The 15,124-nt window shown below is 34.9% G+C and overlaps 1 protein-coding gene across 1 annotated transcript; it reads right to left on the bottom strand.

The window, feature by feature from the left end:
- LOC107609124 (ribulose bisphosphate carboxylase/oxygenase activase, chloroplastic) lies at positions 2,973-5,594 on the bottom strand. The gene is made up of 7 exons (XM_016310968.2): positions 5,391-5,594; positions 4,751-5,082; positions 4,482-4,584; positions 4,311-4,396; positions 3,651-4,123; positions 3,294-3,575; positions 2,973-3,219 (listed from the first exon to the last, which is right to left on the bottom strand). Exons 1-7 carry the CDS (start codon positions 5,433-5,435, stop codon positions 3,104-3,106), a joined length of 1,437 nt encoding a protein of 478 aa, XP_016166454.1. The 5' UTR covers positions 5,436-5,594; the 3' UTR covers positions 2,973-3,103.

Below are 15,124 nucleotides of genomic sequence, written 5' to 3'. Positions count from 1 at the left end.
TTGACAAAGGTGTTTGTTTTTTTGAAAAACATAAATATTTCAATTTATATTTGGTAAATATGTTTAGTTCTGAAACATGTTTTTAGAAAGCAGACAAAGAATTAGATGATTTCATTAAATAGTTCCATCTCTTTGTGCTCATTTTTTGAAAGAAATTCTAAGCATAAATCGTCTTAACCATGGTTAATGAATTAACATAAAGTACAATATCCGAAGACAATTTATATAAATATAGGAAGAGGAGATTTGTGTGTTGAAAATTCATTTAGGAATTCATGTAAAGTTAGCTATTCTTTAATTTATTTAAGTAAAAAAAATCTATTTCTATATTTAGTTTAGTTTTTGTATCATGTAACATATAACTTCATGTATAATAGTATTTTTTTAATCTCCTCTATTGAGTTCTAGCATGGTATTAAAGTTATGGTATTTTTCTTGAAAATAATAAATTTTATTTTCGATGAAATCACCGTGCTTTCCTTTTCAAGTATTCTTCTTTTTCATGTATTTTTTCTCTCCTTTTTTTTTTGTCTTTATTTTGATGTTTCTTTACCTAACCGATGACAGATCAACATTCAACATTTTTCACCCATTATTCCAACCCGCTTTTGACCAGCGCCTCGACTAGACTCGCATCAATGTTAAACATGCGTTAACTTGGACTTACTCCGTCGCTGATACAGCTTCATTAACCACTCACGTGCTATCACGTGTCAGTAGGCTACAGACGTGGTAAGTGACATGTCTACTGACGTGATTGGTGATGTGCCAATCTTGGGGACCCCTCTTTAACTATTTTAGTGTCCTTTTTTCGATTTTATCATCCGTTTTTACAATTTTTGCTCCAATCTTATTATTTTTCATCTTTGTGGGACATTTACATATTTTTATGGAAAAATTAGATGTCTTTTTTTGCCATTTTCTGATAGTTTGTTATCTTTCTGACAATTTGCCACCTTTTCATTAGTTTGCCACTTATTCAGCAGTTTGCCATTTGTTCGGCAATTTTTTGGCAGTACGCCAATTTTCCAGCAGTTTCGTCTGTGCTACCTTAGTTCCGATAATTTCGTCTGTACTTTCTCTAGCTGTTTCATTTGCGCTTTTTTGGTAGTTTCATCTGTGTTTTTGTTTCGTCAATTCCATCTGTGCTCTGTTCTGACAATTTCGTCTGCATTCGTTCTATCAAATTTTGTTGTTTTTCTTATTACATTGTTTTAAATAAGTTTCAAACTTAAGTTGCCATTTGAGTTTAAGGGGTGATATTAGAGTAATAATAACTAGTTGAGAGTTAGTAGTGGTTAGTAATTAATAGATAAATATTTATGAGATTAGTTTTTAATATTTCTATATATAGTTTAACTCTCGTATCATGTAACACACAACTTCATATATAATATTACTTTTTTAACCTCCTCTCCTGAATTCTAACACAATAATTATTTCATGCTTGTATAGAAATTCTAGTAAAATATTATTAGGACTTTTTAATTACCAATTTGTTAAAATTTTTATTGTCGAAAATAACTTATCAAATTTAAATTTTAAAAAATATATTTTTAAAAATTATAACACTTATGTTTAGTAAATTAAATAAAAAATAAATAATTTTTAATAAGCACAAAAAATAAAAATTTTGTTTGGTAAAAATTTTTAAAATAAAAAAAATCATAATAGATATAAATAAATAAAATACGATTACTTCATTTTGATGAATCTTGAATCTGGATTTGATGTACTTTCCCCCAATTTTAGAATGTTACTTCCCTCATATATGCTCTCTGTGATTGATAAGTTATCAGAAATAGCCAAAAGCAAGTATACACAGAGCAGTAATATTTATAGAAGTAATTGTGTTATAATATGTTATGGTGGTCGCTTGCCTAAATATTTTTTGATAGATCACAAATATTTTAAAGAAGTCTCGTAATTAAATATTTTGTTAGCTTTTTTTTAATGTATGAAATAAATTATATTTTTTTAATTTTTTAATTATTAATTTTTTTAATAAATTTTTTAATAAAATTTTTTTAATAAATTATTAATATTTTAATAGTCAAATTTGAATTACTTGAAAATGCGTTCGAACTAACCTTGTTCGAATTAGGTGCATTCTTAGTTCGAACCAACCTGGTTCGATTTATGAAGAACAATCAACTGGTAATTCGAACTGCCCAGGTTCGAATTACTATCATATGCAGTTCGAACCATACTGGTTCGAATTATATAAATATAGCATCTGGCGTATTACTGAAACGATTTTCAGTTTGGCTTATATACGTCAATTCTAGATGGCATTGACTTATAATGGTTTTTTACCCAGATATTAATGTATATATATTTTTTTAAAGGTAAATATTAGTACTACTAATTTATTTATTTATTTATTTTTTGGACATGTAGTAGTACTAATTTATAAAAGACCCATATTATCTTTTTTTTTTTGGTCTTGAAAGATCTATATTATCTAGTTGGACTACATTTCAGTTCAAGATAATTATTGATACCATATGTGTCTTTAATATTGTCTGCCTCGATCTAAATGTCCAGAAAACTACTCTGTAGGGCCAAACCCAAGCTCAAAAAACAAGCATTAGCTTCAGCCTCTCTCACATCAGTCAGAGAAGAGATTTGTTCTTGAACAAAAAAAGAAAAACAAAGGAAGAGGAGATCTGACATGTTGCTGCTAGGAATACTTATTTTGTGTATTTTTCTATTTTGTACTTGGTCCTCATGTAGTCATGTCTCTGTCTACGTATAGTATGAACAAGACTTTTGAGCCGTATGTCTTCTGAGTCTATTTTCCAAAAAATTAAACCAAGGGAATTTGCACTTCGCAGCTTGCAATTCGTGACTCCAAGAAGGCCATTAGTAGATAAAGAAATACTTGTTCTTAATTCCTGTATATGAATTTTAGCTCGGAAATTTTATATAGATAGAGATAGAGAGAGGGATCGGAGGAATTTGATTTGATATGCATGATGCACAATAATAACCCAAAACTATTATTATTATTAGAGGATAATGATCCATGCAGTAGATTAACAATATAACAACAAAGTTATTTGATTATCCAAATCTTTGCATTTCTCTCCGATTCGTAAACTTAGAATGTGTATAGGCAGGTTCCATCATCACTTCTAGCGGTTGGGTCGAAGTTTGAAGCATTTGGATCAGTGCATCCTTCGGGGACAGGAACACCAATTTGTTGCGCTGCTTTCCCTGCATACATTTTTTTTTTATTAAATTATTTTATGTGACAAGCACATTATTAAGAGAAGATTTTGGGTACTAACCGTAGAAAGAGCCACTCTTAATAGCATCTTGGTTGGCATCGCCAAGAGCAGCCTCGTTCAAATACTTGTCAGCCAATTGGACTCTCTTGACATTCTCTTGCTCTTGGACAAGCATGTTGCCGTACTCCAACAACTTTGCCAATGTCATCTTTGGTTGCTCGAACGTTGGTGGTCCTTCCTTTGAGTTCACTAGCTTCTTCCCAACTCCATCAACTCCAACACCAGATACCCACTTCCTCACTTCGTCATCGTACACTCTAGCCCTCAGTGCTCCAAAGAAATCTGCATTCCCAACATTAACTCACCACTATTGCCTCGAAATTTCAACATTAAGTTTAGGGAAGAAGATCAAGTTACCAATAGATTGGCCGGGGAAAGTGTCCACAAGTTTAACAATGTCCTCAGGAGGAACATTGTCGGTACGGAAGATTCCGGTGCAGACACCAATCCTGTCCTCTCTCGTTGGCGCCCAGTAGAACTTCTCCATACGGCCGTCACGAATCAAGGGAGCATAGAGGGTGGAGAAATCGTTACCGGTGACCACGATGGGAACTCGAGGATTCTCTTCTTTGTTGTACATCCCTGGGAGCTGAACATTCGTGGGGTTATCGGCGATGTTCATCAGGGTGGCGTTCACCATCTGGTTGTTCACCGTGTACTGCGTAGTTCCACCCATACGACCTGCTCCTGCGTCTAGATCGTTGATGAAGAGGCAGCACATCTTTCCTTTCTTGATTATGTCCGCTGCTTCGCGGTACCGTTGCCTTATCAGCTTTGCTGGCTCTCCGGCGTTTCCGCTTTCAAGTTCTCCGGCACTCATCATGATCGGGCTGTCATGTCATTCACAACATATGCACCATATACTCAACATGTAAGTAGTATATTACACTAGTATATTACACCAATTATCTATAAATACATATATTGTTTAACTTATTTTTATTATATATTTTATATTTTAATATATATTTTATATTTGTGACTGTGATGCTGATGATGTAGTAATAACTAACTCACTTGATTCCCATCTTGGCAAACACAAGCTCACATTGGAAAGATTTTCCCTGACCTTTGCCTCCCCAGATACCAAGAATGAGAGGAACCTGTTTAAATCATGAAGAAGTATATATATCAACTAAAAGAACTAACATATTTTAACCAACAATAAGTTAATAAAAGTTAACATGCCTTGATATTGGGCAGAGTCATGAAGTTCTTGCTGATATGGACAACAAGCTTGTCCATAAAAGCAGGAGCAATGTAAAATCCGTCCTTCGTGTTGTCCATGTACCTAAAATCAAACTCCACTCCATCGTCATTCTTTAGGTTCGAAGAAAAAAGAGTAATGTTATTTGTACATAACCTCTAACATGTTAGCACATCGTGTCATTGATTATGTTCAGATAACATTATTCATTATCTGAATGTGCCATAAAATTTATTGATCTTTGACTCACGTTTTGAGCCCGGTACTGAGGTATTCATAGGAGCTCATGACTGCATAGTGAGTGCCAGTATCCATTGGAGCTTGGAAGAGAGGATCAACCATACCCTTCCCTCTTGTGATGTCTTGCTGGTCATCTGAAATATCATAGGCCAACCCTCTCCATCTGTCCTGATCTGTCTGCTTGTCCTTGTCCTCATCGACAGCCGCCACAATCTTGAAGCTTCCAGAGGAAACCTTGCTGTTGCTGGGGATTCTTGATGTAACCTTCTTCAAGCTGCTTCCAAAGAAAGCTGATGAACTGGGAACTGATGAAGCCACAGCTCCAGAACCATTCAAACTCACCTGCAATGTGAAATTACATTAAGAGTTACTACTATATTCAAAACTCTAATCAAGTTTTTTTAACTATACAAGAAATCATGAATGGCATCTAGATATATTGATAACTCACAAATTAATGATATGTATGTATCCATAGTCCGCTTGATCATTATTTTTCTAATTTGGTATCTATAATATAACTGATTACTAATTCACACTGCATCCAACCCAATTACTATCTTAATCTTATACATAGTTTAAAACTAGAAGTGATAAATTGAGTGAATAGAATTAATTGAAAGTAACAAAGTAAGATAAAAATATCATACTGGAGTTCCTTTGACAGCTCCTATGGTTGAAACTGAAGCAGCCATGGCTGTGTTATAGTTCTTGTAGCAGCAAAGAGTAATTGCACTTGCTACAGAGAAAATAATGAACACTATAAAGACTTATTATAGTGGCTAAGTTGAGTTTAGAGAAAAGAATATAAAAGAATATTTTTCAAGATTGGTTGTAGAATCCTTAACATCCACACAGTGAAGATTAGTTTTTAAGCCACGTGGCAGACATATGTTGCCTCCAAGATATAATATGTTACCCTTATGAGACAGATATTCTTTGGCTGGAATATGAGCCATTTCCTGATCCACCAATAATGAGGAGAGTTTACTACCACACAAAATAGGAGCAATAATCCATCTCTTCATGCTCAATCCTATGGCTTGTGTCTAATTTCTTCCACAAGATGATAAAGTCGCTACAAATACTTATTTCAACTTGGTCAACTTAAACAAAAAATGTGAGGTGCCAAATTTAATTTGTGACTCGTATAAGCCAAATGATTCAATTTTCAATTTCATTAAACTATCTTGTAAGAAATGGGCATGTAATTGAATGAAGACCGTAAATGAATTGTTGATTATTATCTAGCTAGTATAGTATATTAAGGCTCCGTTTGCAAAGATTTAGAAGCGATTTTTTTTTTTTTTTGAGTAAACGATGAAATTAGCCTTTAAAAGATCATTTGTTTTTTAAATTGGTCTTCAAAAATTTTTTTAATCAAATTCGTTCTTAAAAAATTTTAAATTAATTATGTTAGTCTTTTCATTTTGTTTGTTGATGGTGTCAAAATTTACTAATGTGACACATTAAGTGACGTTCCAACACACACCTAGAAATCTTTATTGACTATTAACATAATAAGTTTATGAAATTATATCAAATCAAAACCTAATGGTGGAAAAAACTTGAAGCATTGGAATCTCTCAATTTAGGATTAATTTTATCTAATTTCATAAATTAATCATGTTAATAGTCAATTAAGACTTCTAGGTGTATGTTGGGGTGCCACTTAACGTATCACATTAGCAAATTTTGACATCATCAACAAACAAAGTGACGGAAGGACTAACAAGACTAATTTAATTTCTTTAAAAGAAAAATTTGATTAAAAAAATCTTATAGAAATTAATTTGGAGAACGGGTGATATTTCAGAGATTAATTTGACCATGAGAGTTGTTTGGAGAGACAAATTTTCTCTTTAAGTAGTGGGGCAAGTGCTCGCAAAGTTACTTAGGGTACGTATGGTGTGCGTTTCTATTTTTTGTTTTCTAAATTTTGTGTGAAGGAAAAAGTAAAAGCAGAAGGTGAAAACAGAAAACAGAATTTTATTGTTTTTATTATTTTCACTTTTTCCTTTACAAAATCCAAAGAATAAAAAATACTGAAAATTAAAATACAAACTAAACACACCCTTAGTAGTTCTAAATAATAAAGGCTAGTTGTCCCTATTACAATATTAATTTTGACCCATCCTTCTTCCATTTTCTCAATTTTCTTTCTCTGCTCTAGAGTTACTACCGCCACTCTTGCTAGCACTACTGCTGCCAACGTCTCGCACCTCTTCATTCTCCACCCTCTTGAGTCTATTTGTCCCTACTGCCTGCTGAGTAGTGTCGCACTGTTGTTGGCTACTACCTCCTGGAGTCTTGCCGTCTTGGTACATTCACTTAGCTGCTTGCTTTATTGCTTAGATTTGGCATTATGTTTGAAGTCTTACTAACTTAATTTCATACTTTTATTGATCCGTTTGTTAATGGTTTGTGTGTCTTGACTTATTTTAAAGATATCTAACATGGTCCAGTCTGAAATCATGTTAGGAGAGCACCTTCTGATTAATTACTTGTACCTCTCCCAGGCTTCATAGAGGGATTCACCCTCTTTCTGTCTGAAAGACTGAACTTTCACCCTGAGTTTGCTCAGCTTCTGACGTGGAAAGAATTTGGTCAAGAATGCATTGACCACCTTTTCCCAAGAGTCTAGGCTTTTCTTAGACTGAGAATCCAGCCATAACCTAGCCCTGTCCCTTATAGCAAAGGAAAAAAGCATAAGCTTGTAGATCTCAAGATCCACTCCATTAGTCTTAACAGTATTAAAGATCTGCCAGAAATCAGAGATGAATATATTGGGATCTTCCTGCGAAAGTCCATGAAATTGGCAGTTTTGTTGAACTAAAGTGAGCAGTTGAGGCTTCAGCTCAAAGTTATTTGCACCAATGGCAGGTATAGAGATGCTTCTTCCATAGAAGTTAGAAGTGGGTGCAGTATAGTCACCTAGAACCTTCCTTGTGTCTCCTCCACCATTAGGATTGGCTGCCATGTTTGTAATTTCAGATTCTTGTTTAAAAAGCTCTGTGAGGTTTCGGAGTGCTGTGCTCTTACTTGTTGCATTGTAAATGCCTCCTTAGAGTTCTCTCAGGTTCAGGGTTAGGATCAAAGAGAGGTTCTTTATCTTTGTTCCTACTCATAAACAAGAAGGAAGAATGCAAGAAGAAAAGAAGATAAAGATTCTCTATGTCAGAGTATAGAGGTCCTTTGAGAGAGTCAGAAGAGAAGAAAAGAAAAGAAAGATATCTTTTAGGTTAAAGGAGTTTTCAAAAATTAATAGAGATGGAGGGGGAGATATTTTCGAAAATAGAAAGGAAAAGAAAGATGAAGTTTTCGAAAAAGAAGAAAGAAAAAGTAGTTAGGAAATTTTGAAAAAGAAGAAAGAGAAAGGAAATAGAAAGAGAATAAAATAAAACAAGTAACTAACTAATAAACAAGAATTGAAAATAAAAGATTTGATTTTGAATTTTTAATTTTAAAAGAAAGTAGAGATTTGGAATTTAAAAGTTTTAAATTTAAAAAGAAGATAAGATAAGAAGGACTTAAAGTAAGAAGATATGATAAGGATTTGAAAAAGATTTGAAAAGGATAAGATTTGAAATTTGATTTTTGAAAAAGATTTGATTTTAAAAATTAAATTTTAAATTTTGAAATTGAATTTTTAAAATTTGAATTCAATGTAACATAAGATAAGATTTTTGAAATTTAAATAAAGATAAAAGAAAAAATTTAAAAAAGATATGAAAAGATAAGAATTGAAATTCAAAATTTAAACTTTACTAACAAGAAAACACTAAACTTAAAGTTTTTAAATCAAGATAAGAAAAGATAGTTAAGATTTTCGAAATTTTGATTAAAGGTAAAAGAATTTTTTTTTTTGGATTTTCGAAATTTAAGGAAAAAGAAAAACAACTAAGAGACACCAAACTTAAAATTTTAAAATCAAAAGACACTAATTTTCGAAAATTAAAGAAAAAACAACTAAGAGACACCAAACTTAAAATTTTAGAATCAAACAAAGAAAATCACCAAGAACAATTCGAACACAAGAAAGAACACAAAAATGGACACCAAACTTAAAAACTGACACAAGACTCAAACAAAGAAAAAGATTACTAAAGAAAAGAAAGAGTTTTGAAAAATTTTTGAAGAACGAAAACAAAAGACACAAACAAAAGAGCAAATAAACCTTAAAAAGTACCTAATCTAAGCAACAAGATAGTCCGGTAGTTTGTCAATCTCAGAACAATCCCCAGCAACGGCGCCAAAAATTTGGTGCGCAAAATTGAACTCCGCACAACTTAACCGGCAAGTGCACCGGGTTATCCAAGTAATACCTCAGGTGAGTGAGGGTCGATCCCATGGAGATTGTCGGATTGAGCAAGCAATGACTATCTTGTAAATCTTAGTCAGGCGATTAGAAAAGATGGTTGTTTGTTTAAAAGCATAAATGAAATAATAAGAACGAGATACAAGATTACTGTAAAAGCAATGATGGATAATTAGTTAAGGCTTCGGAGATGCGTATTCTTTCCGAATTAACCTTTCTTACTGTCTACTTCAACAACAAACGACTCATTCAATGGCAGCCGTAACTGACTAACTCATGTAGCATCCTCATCAAGTTAGTCTCTTCTAAACCATAGCAGTCCACCATATCCGACCAACTCATGTAGCATCCTCATCAAATTAACTTATGGCTTCCCACCATAGTAGAAGGTGAAGACCTAAGCAATCCACTCCCCTTCGCGATCCTACTCAAAATGCCACAGACAAGGTCGGATCTTCCGGATCAGGAAATGCTACTTCTCATGCTCTAGCCTTGACGCCACAGAAACCTCAGTAACCCACGGTCAACGGGATTATATGTCACATATCTAAAGTCGCCCAAGCACGCTCTTGAAATCCGCAGTGCATTCTCTAGCTTGTGATTCAATGCTATCTGGGCAGGATTCACACGGAACCCATGTAGAACAAGGATGATCATCATGGGTCATCCTCAATTCATGATATAAAGAACGAAAATGCACAAGAGAATGGAATTAAATGCATATTGAAATAGAACCGTAATATTATTAATCCATGAGAATCAGCAGAGCTCCTAACCCTAACTTAGGAGGTTTAGTTGCTCATGCTTTTTACAGAAAATAGTGTAATGTTCGAATGGAGGAGGAAGAGGATCCTAAACATGGGTGATCTCCTCCTTAAATACTAATCTCATGACAAAGGATTACAGAAAATAAGATAGACTAGGTTGATAGTGCGAAAATCCGCTTCCTGGGCCCACTTGGTAAGTGTTTTGGCTGAGTTTGGGGTGACTCCACGAGTTGGTACTCCCTTTTGGGCGTTGGACGCCCACTTTGCTTCCCTGTTGGACGCCAACTGCTCCCTTTTGGGCGTCCAACGCCAGGAATGGGGTTGGTAGCTGGCGTTGAACGCCAGTTTTGGACCTTTGACTCCAGAGATAAGTATGGACCATTATATATTGCTGAAAAGCCCTGGATGTTAGCTTTCCAATTCCATTGAGAGCTCGCCATTTGGACTTCTTTAGCTCCAGAAATGCTCCTTCGAGTGTATAGAGGTCAGAATCTGACAACATCTGCAGTCCTTTCTCTGTCTCTGAATCAGACTTTTTTTAAAACTCCTCAATTTCAGTCAGAATTTACCTAAAATTATCATAAAACACAAAAACTCAAATTAGAATCCAAAAATGTGATTTTTTCACTAAAAATTATGAAAACATAATAAAACTTAAACAAAACATAACTAAAACAATATGAAAATGATGCCAAAAAGCGTATAGAATATCCGCTCATCAGTTAACATTGTAGATCGGGTAGCTAACTGCCTTATTCAATGAGCCCTAACTAAGTATAACTAATTCCGAATCTGTTGTGTTAGTTAGCTGTACGCTGTATTCTCGGAACCAATGTGAAAAATTGGTCAATGATATCTTCGAATCTGCCTCTCGGAATAACTTGTATGATAGAATATATCAACGAAGTTTTAATTAGATTACGAAGCTAGTATGTTACTGATTGAAATTTTTTCAAAGACTTATAAAACTCATATGAGGTAGGGTGAAACTTGGTCATAGTTAAGTAACACATGCAGATGTGCGACGTCGATCTCCTTCTGCTATAACCAGTAGTCACTGGCCGCACCCATTGTAGCTCCTTCTAACAAAAAAGATTGGGTATGTTGTTCTGCTTGACGAGGATTCTCTCTTCTCATCGTTCGTTGTCCTTATTCTACATGACTCAACATGAGACTGAAAATAGAAGGAGCAAAATACGAAAGTTTCCTTAGCCAAAAATGCTTCACAGATGCTGCCCTCAATCTGAGCTCTATTATTTACAGTGCGCTTGAATGAACCAATCATCCTCTTAAATTGGTACATTCATCGAAATTGGACCGGCCCATATAGCATTGCTTCGTACAGTAGGTGGACTGCTAAATGTTCCATGACTTCAAAAAAGGATGGAAGGAATATCCTCTCTAGCTTATAAAATATGATGAAAATGTTTTTGTCCATCATTGTGAGGTCATTCATGCTCAGTTTCCTAGCACTTAACTCATTAAAGAACTTGCTTATTTCTGTCAGAAGTTTTCAAATGTTGGTTGGAAGTTCTCTGAATGCGACCGGAAGCAAAGACTCCATGAATACATGACAATCATGACTCTTCAACACAGCAAGCCTACCTTGTGACACATTTGCACACCTACCCAAGTTAGAGGCGTAACCATCAGGAAACCTTAATCCACTTACAAATATTTTGTCTCTTCTCCTTCGTTAGAGAGAACACCGCTTTTGGTTTAGCACATCATCCATTATCAAGTCTCTTTAAGTTCAAATTTGACCGCCTGCAAATGTCCATCAAGTTTAACCTAGCCTTATTGTTGTCCTTTGCTCGCTCATCATCCATTATTATGTGCATGATGTTATCAAACATGTTTTTTTTAATATGCATCACATCAAGACAATGTCAAATCAAGTTGTCTTTCTAATAAGGCAACTCCCAAAATATACTTTGATTAGTCCAATTATGCTCCCTGCCATATCCCAGATGTCTCACACCTGCCCCATTATCGACAATCTTTAGGATTTTCCTGACATGCTGCCAAACTTACCTACCACCCAACCTCCTGGGTGCCTCTTTGTGTTCAACCATATTCTTTTTGAAGGAGTCCTTATTGCGCCAAAAAGGATGATCCATGTCGAGGAGTCTTCGATGACAATCAAATCACGAATTCGTACTGCCATTCGTCAACCAAAATGCCTTTGTATCCTCCATACAAATGGGACACGCCATTCTACCATGCGTGGACCAACCTACAACATGCCATATGCAGGAAAGTCATTAATGGTCTACATTAATGTAGCCCACAGTTGAAAGTTTATCTTCGTCAAAATATCATACGTTTGTACACCATGGATCCATAACTCTTGTAACTCATCCACCAAGGGCTGCAAGAAGACATCTATTTTGGCTTTTGGATTGCTGGAACTAGGTATGATGCAAGTTAGGAACATGTACGGGTCTTTTATGCACATTTCGGGATTCAGGTTATAAGGTATCACGACTTTGGGCTAACAAGAGTATGCGTTACCGAAACTGAAATTTGGTGTAATTCCCGTCACAGCACAAAGCTCGTCTAACGTTCATAGGCTCGCTCGCAAATATAGGATAGATTCGGTCAAAGTGCTTCCAAGCTAATTCTTGTGATGGATGTATCATGATCCCATCATTTCTCTTGCTGCTACTATACCAGGTCATGTGAGGGGCCGAACTCATCGAGACATACAATCATTTTAACCTCGGGATTAAGGGCAAGTAGTGCATCCATTTCACAGGAATTCTCTTTAACCAACATTTACCAATTTGTTCTCTCTCGACTTGAAACTTTGGTGATCTACGAAATTTGCATTCGTTAAGGTATGCATCCGTCTTGTAATACAATATACAACCATTCAAACAACAATCAATTTTCACTGCATTTAGACCCAATTTTGAAACTAACTTCTTTGCTTCGTAGTGGTTTTAGGGGACGCCAGATGACCCTATAGGTACTAGTTCGTTGCAAAATGTGGCCTACATATCAAAAGACTCTTGGGTATAATTTGTCTCGGACTTAATACTCATCATTCTAACACACGCAAACAACTCCGAATGAATGGACCCATCGTACAAAGGTTTCGCAGTAGCTTCTAACAGATGATAAAACCTCTTCACTTCTGGGTTAGACTCTTCTTCAGGCTCTTCCAATTCATTAACACCTGTTACATTACACACCATCTCGTTGTATTTCTCTTGGTTAGTCTCCCAAGTCATTTCATCCATGTTTAGGTCTCTCACCATCCGAACCTTCGTTGATTAACAACCGAACCTATGCAAATTAAAGGCAGACTGGTTTATTCCCTGTTCGTCCACTTCTTCGTGTTCTGTCCACATCCAATACCTATCCTTGAAACCGTTAGTTACGGTAGAGGTGAAGTGTTATGTCCACAGGTCCTAACTACTTAGTCAACCAACACTTTGACACAGACACCTAGAAATCCTTCGGACATAAACGGTTCCTTGCTGAAACCATGTGCAACAAATGCATCAACTCCCTCAAAGAAATCTGGTTTTACACCCGCCGGCCATCGTTATCCCTCTCATACATCCATAAACGATGACTTGGAATAATATCGAAACACACACCCTAGAATTTAACGAACAACAACAATTATTTAAGTTTTTAGAAAAATTGGTAGAGTATCCCTTGTAATTAGAAGCTCCCGCCGCATACAATTATCATTTTCTAACCAACCAAACACGTTTTAAACATTTTAAACGATAATTTGGTAGAAATTCTGCTTAATTCAGCGACATCCATGAAATAAATACAACTGTTTTCATATAGGAAACAGTTGCAGGCATAAATCATTAACATATAGGCATTCAATAAAACATCAAATTCTAACTATTCTAAAGCGCAACCCCTTATAACTCCACAATTTTCCAGTAAACAAGGGTTTCAAGAAGGCGCCATTACGCAACCTTCTCCCACTTCTGTCCTAAAACTCTATCCTAGAAAAAGTAAGTCCAACATAAAATTTAAATAATTTATTATATTCAGAGATAGAAAACCAACTTTGAATATTTCTACACAGAGAACAAAAGAAGAAAACTCCAATTGAGCTAAGAGAAAATAGCACCGTCTTAATAAAAATGATTACTTATTAAATTTACAAGTTGAAACTAATTCAAAAACTAACTTAAAAGAATAGGTAAAACTCATTACTCTAATTAATTAAAACCTAATTCTTAATTAAACCAAACTAACAAGAGGCATCACAAATTTAATTTTTACTTACATTAAAGTAACACAACGACTCCTAATAATATACTTCATTAAGCAAATTTAACCACCGATTGAGCAACAACACTAACAAAATGTTAAACTCACAGGAAAAACTAATTTAAAAGAATAGGTAAAACTCTTTACTCTAATTAATTAAAATCCAATTCTTAATTCAACCAAACTTACAAGATTTAACAATTCCTATAACAAAATGTTAAACTCACAAAATAATATGAAAAAATATAATAACATACCAACAAACGAATCTGATGATAGTAGTGGTGGCTCATGGTGACAGAGGCGATGGTAATGGCTACGTGAACAGCAATCGCAGTGGAGGATGCGATGGGGACAGCAGCAACAACAGAAGATTTGACGAGCATGTGTAGCAACGGTGACAGCGGGTGCTCCAGGCGTGGTTGCGACATCGACGGGAAGCTCTGGTGGCGGCCACGGTGACTGTAGCCGTCAAAGGAGTGACCATTTTACCGTCGAATAGATCCCATAGTAACGACTTTGCGTGCCTAAAACGCTGCGTTTCACTAAACAACGGTACTGTTGGATTACTCCAACCTTAAATCTGACAGTACTGGGTGCGTCAAAAATTATTTTTTTCCCTCCAAATATTATCATTGGTGTTATCATCGGAATTTGTGTTCCGACGATAATATTTTGGGGTTATGAATTTATTGCCTAATTCGATGGCAACTCCGACGATACTCAGCGTTTTTCTTGTAGTGTTGAAAGATGCTATAAAATGAGAAACAATGTAAAGCAATTATTTTTAAGATTCATTGCAATTAATTAGTGGCTGGTGGCTTGTGTCTTGGTGCCTCACGGTCACTACAGCCTGCACCTACATTCTTAATTTGATATTATATTATTGTATACTTTTTCTTGTTGCTTGGTTTATAGACTTACGGTTATTGTACAATGAATTTTATTAGTGTTTTTTTATTGGTTTGCTAATTGTTATATATTTTGTATTTATAATTTTATATTGTGCTTTAAATTTGTGTGAAATTATAAATTATTTTTATTAATCAAT

The sequence above is a fragment of the Arachis ipaensis genome, chromosome B07 (genome assembly GCF_000816755.2).
Source record: "Arachis ipaensis cultivar K30076 chromosome B07, Araip1.1, whole genome shotgun sequence".
NCBI lineage: Eukaryota > Viridiplantae > Streptophyta > Magnoliopsida > Fabales > Fabaceae > Arachis > Arachis ipaensis.
The sequence above is the reverse complement of the archived record's forward strand: the minus strand, read 5'-3'. Positions and strand labels throughout refer to the sequence as shown.

Coding starts and splice junctions, on each gene's coding strand:
- LOC107609124 (XM_016310968.2), bottom strand. CDS start 5,435: ATGGCTGCTTCAGTTTCAACCATAGGAGCTGTCAAAGGAACTCCA. Junction 4,585..4,750: donor CTCAGTACCGGGCTCAAAAC/GTGAGTCAAAGA, acceptor GTTTGATTTTAG/GTACATGGACAACACGAAGG. Junction 4,124..4,310: donor TTTGCCAAGATGGGAATCAA/GTGAGTTAGTTA, acceptor ATGACATGACAG/CCCGATCATGATGAGTGCCG.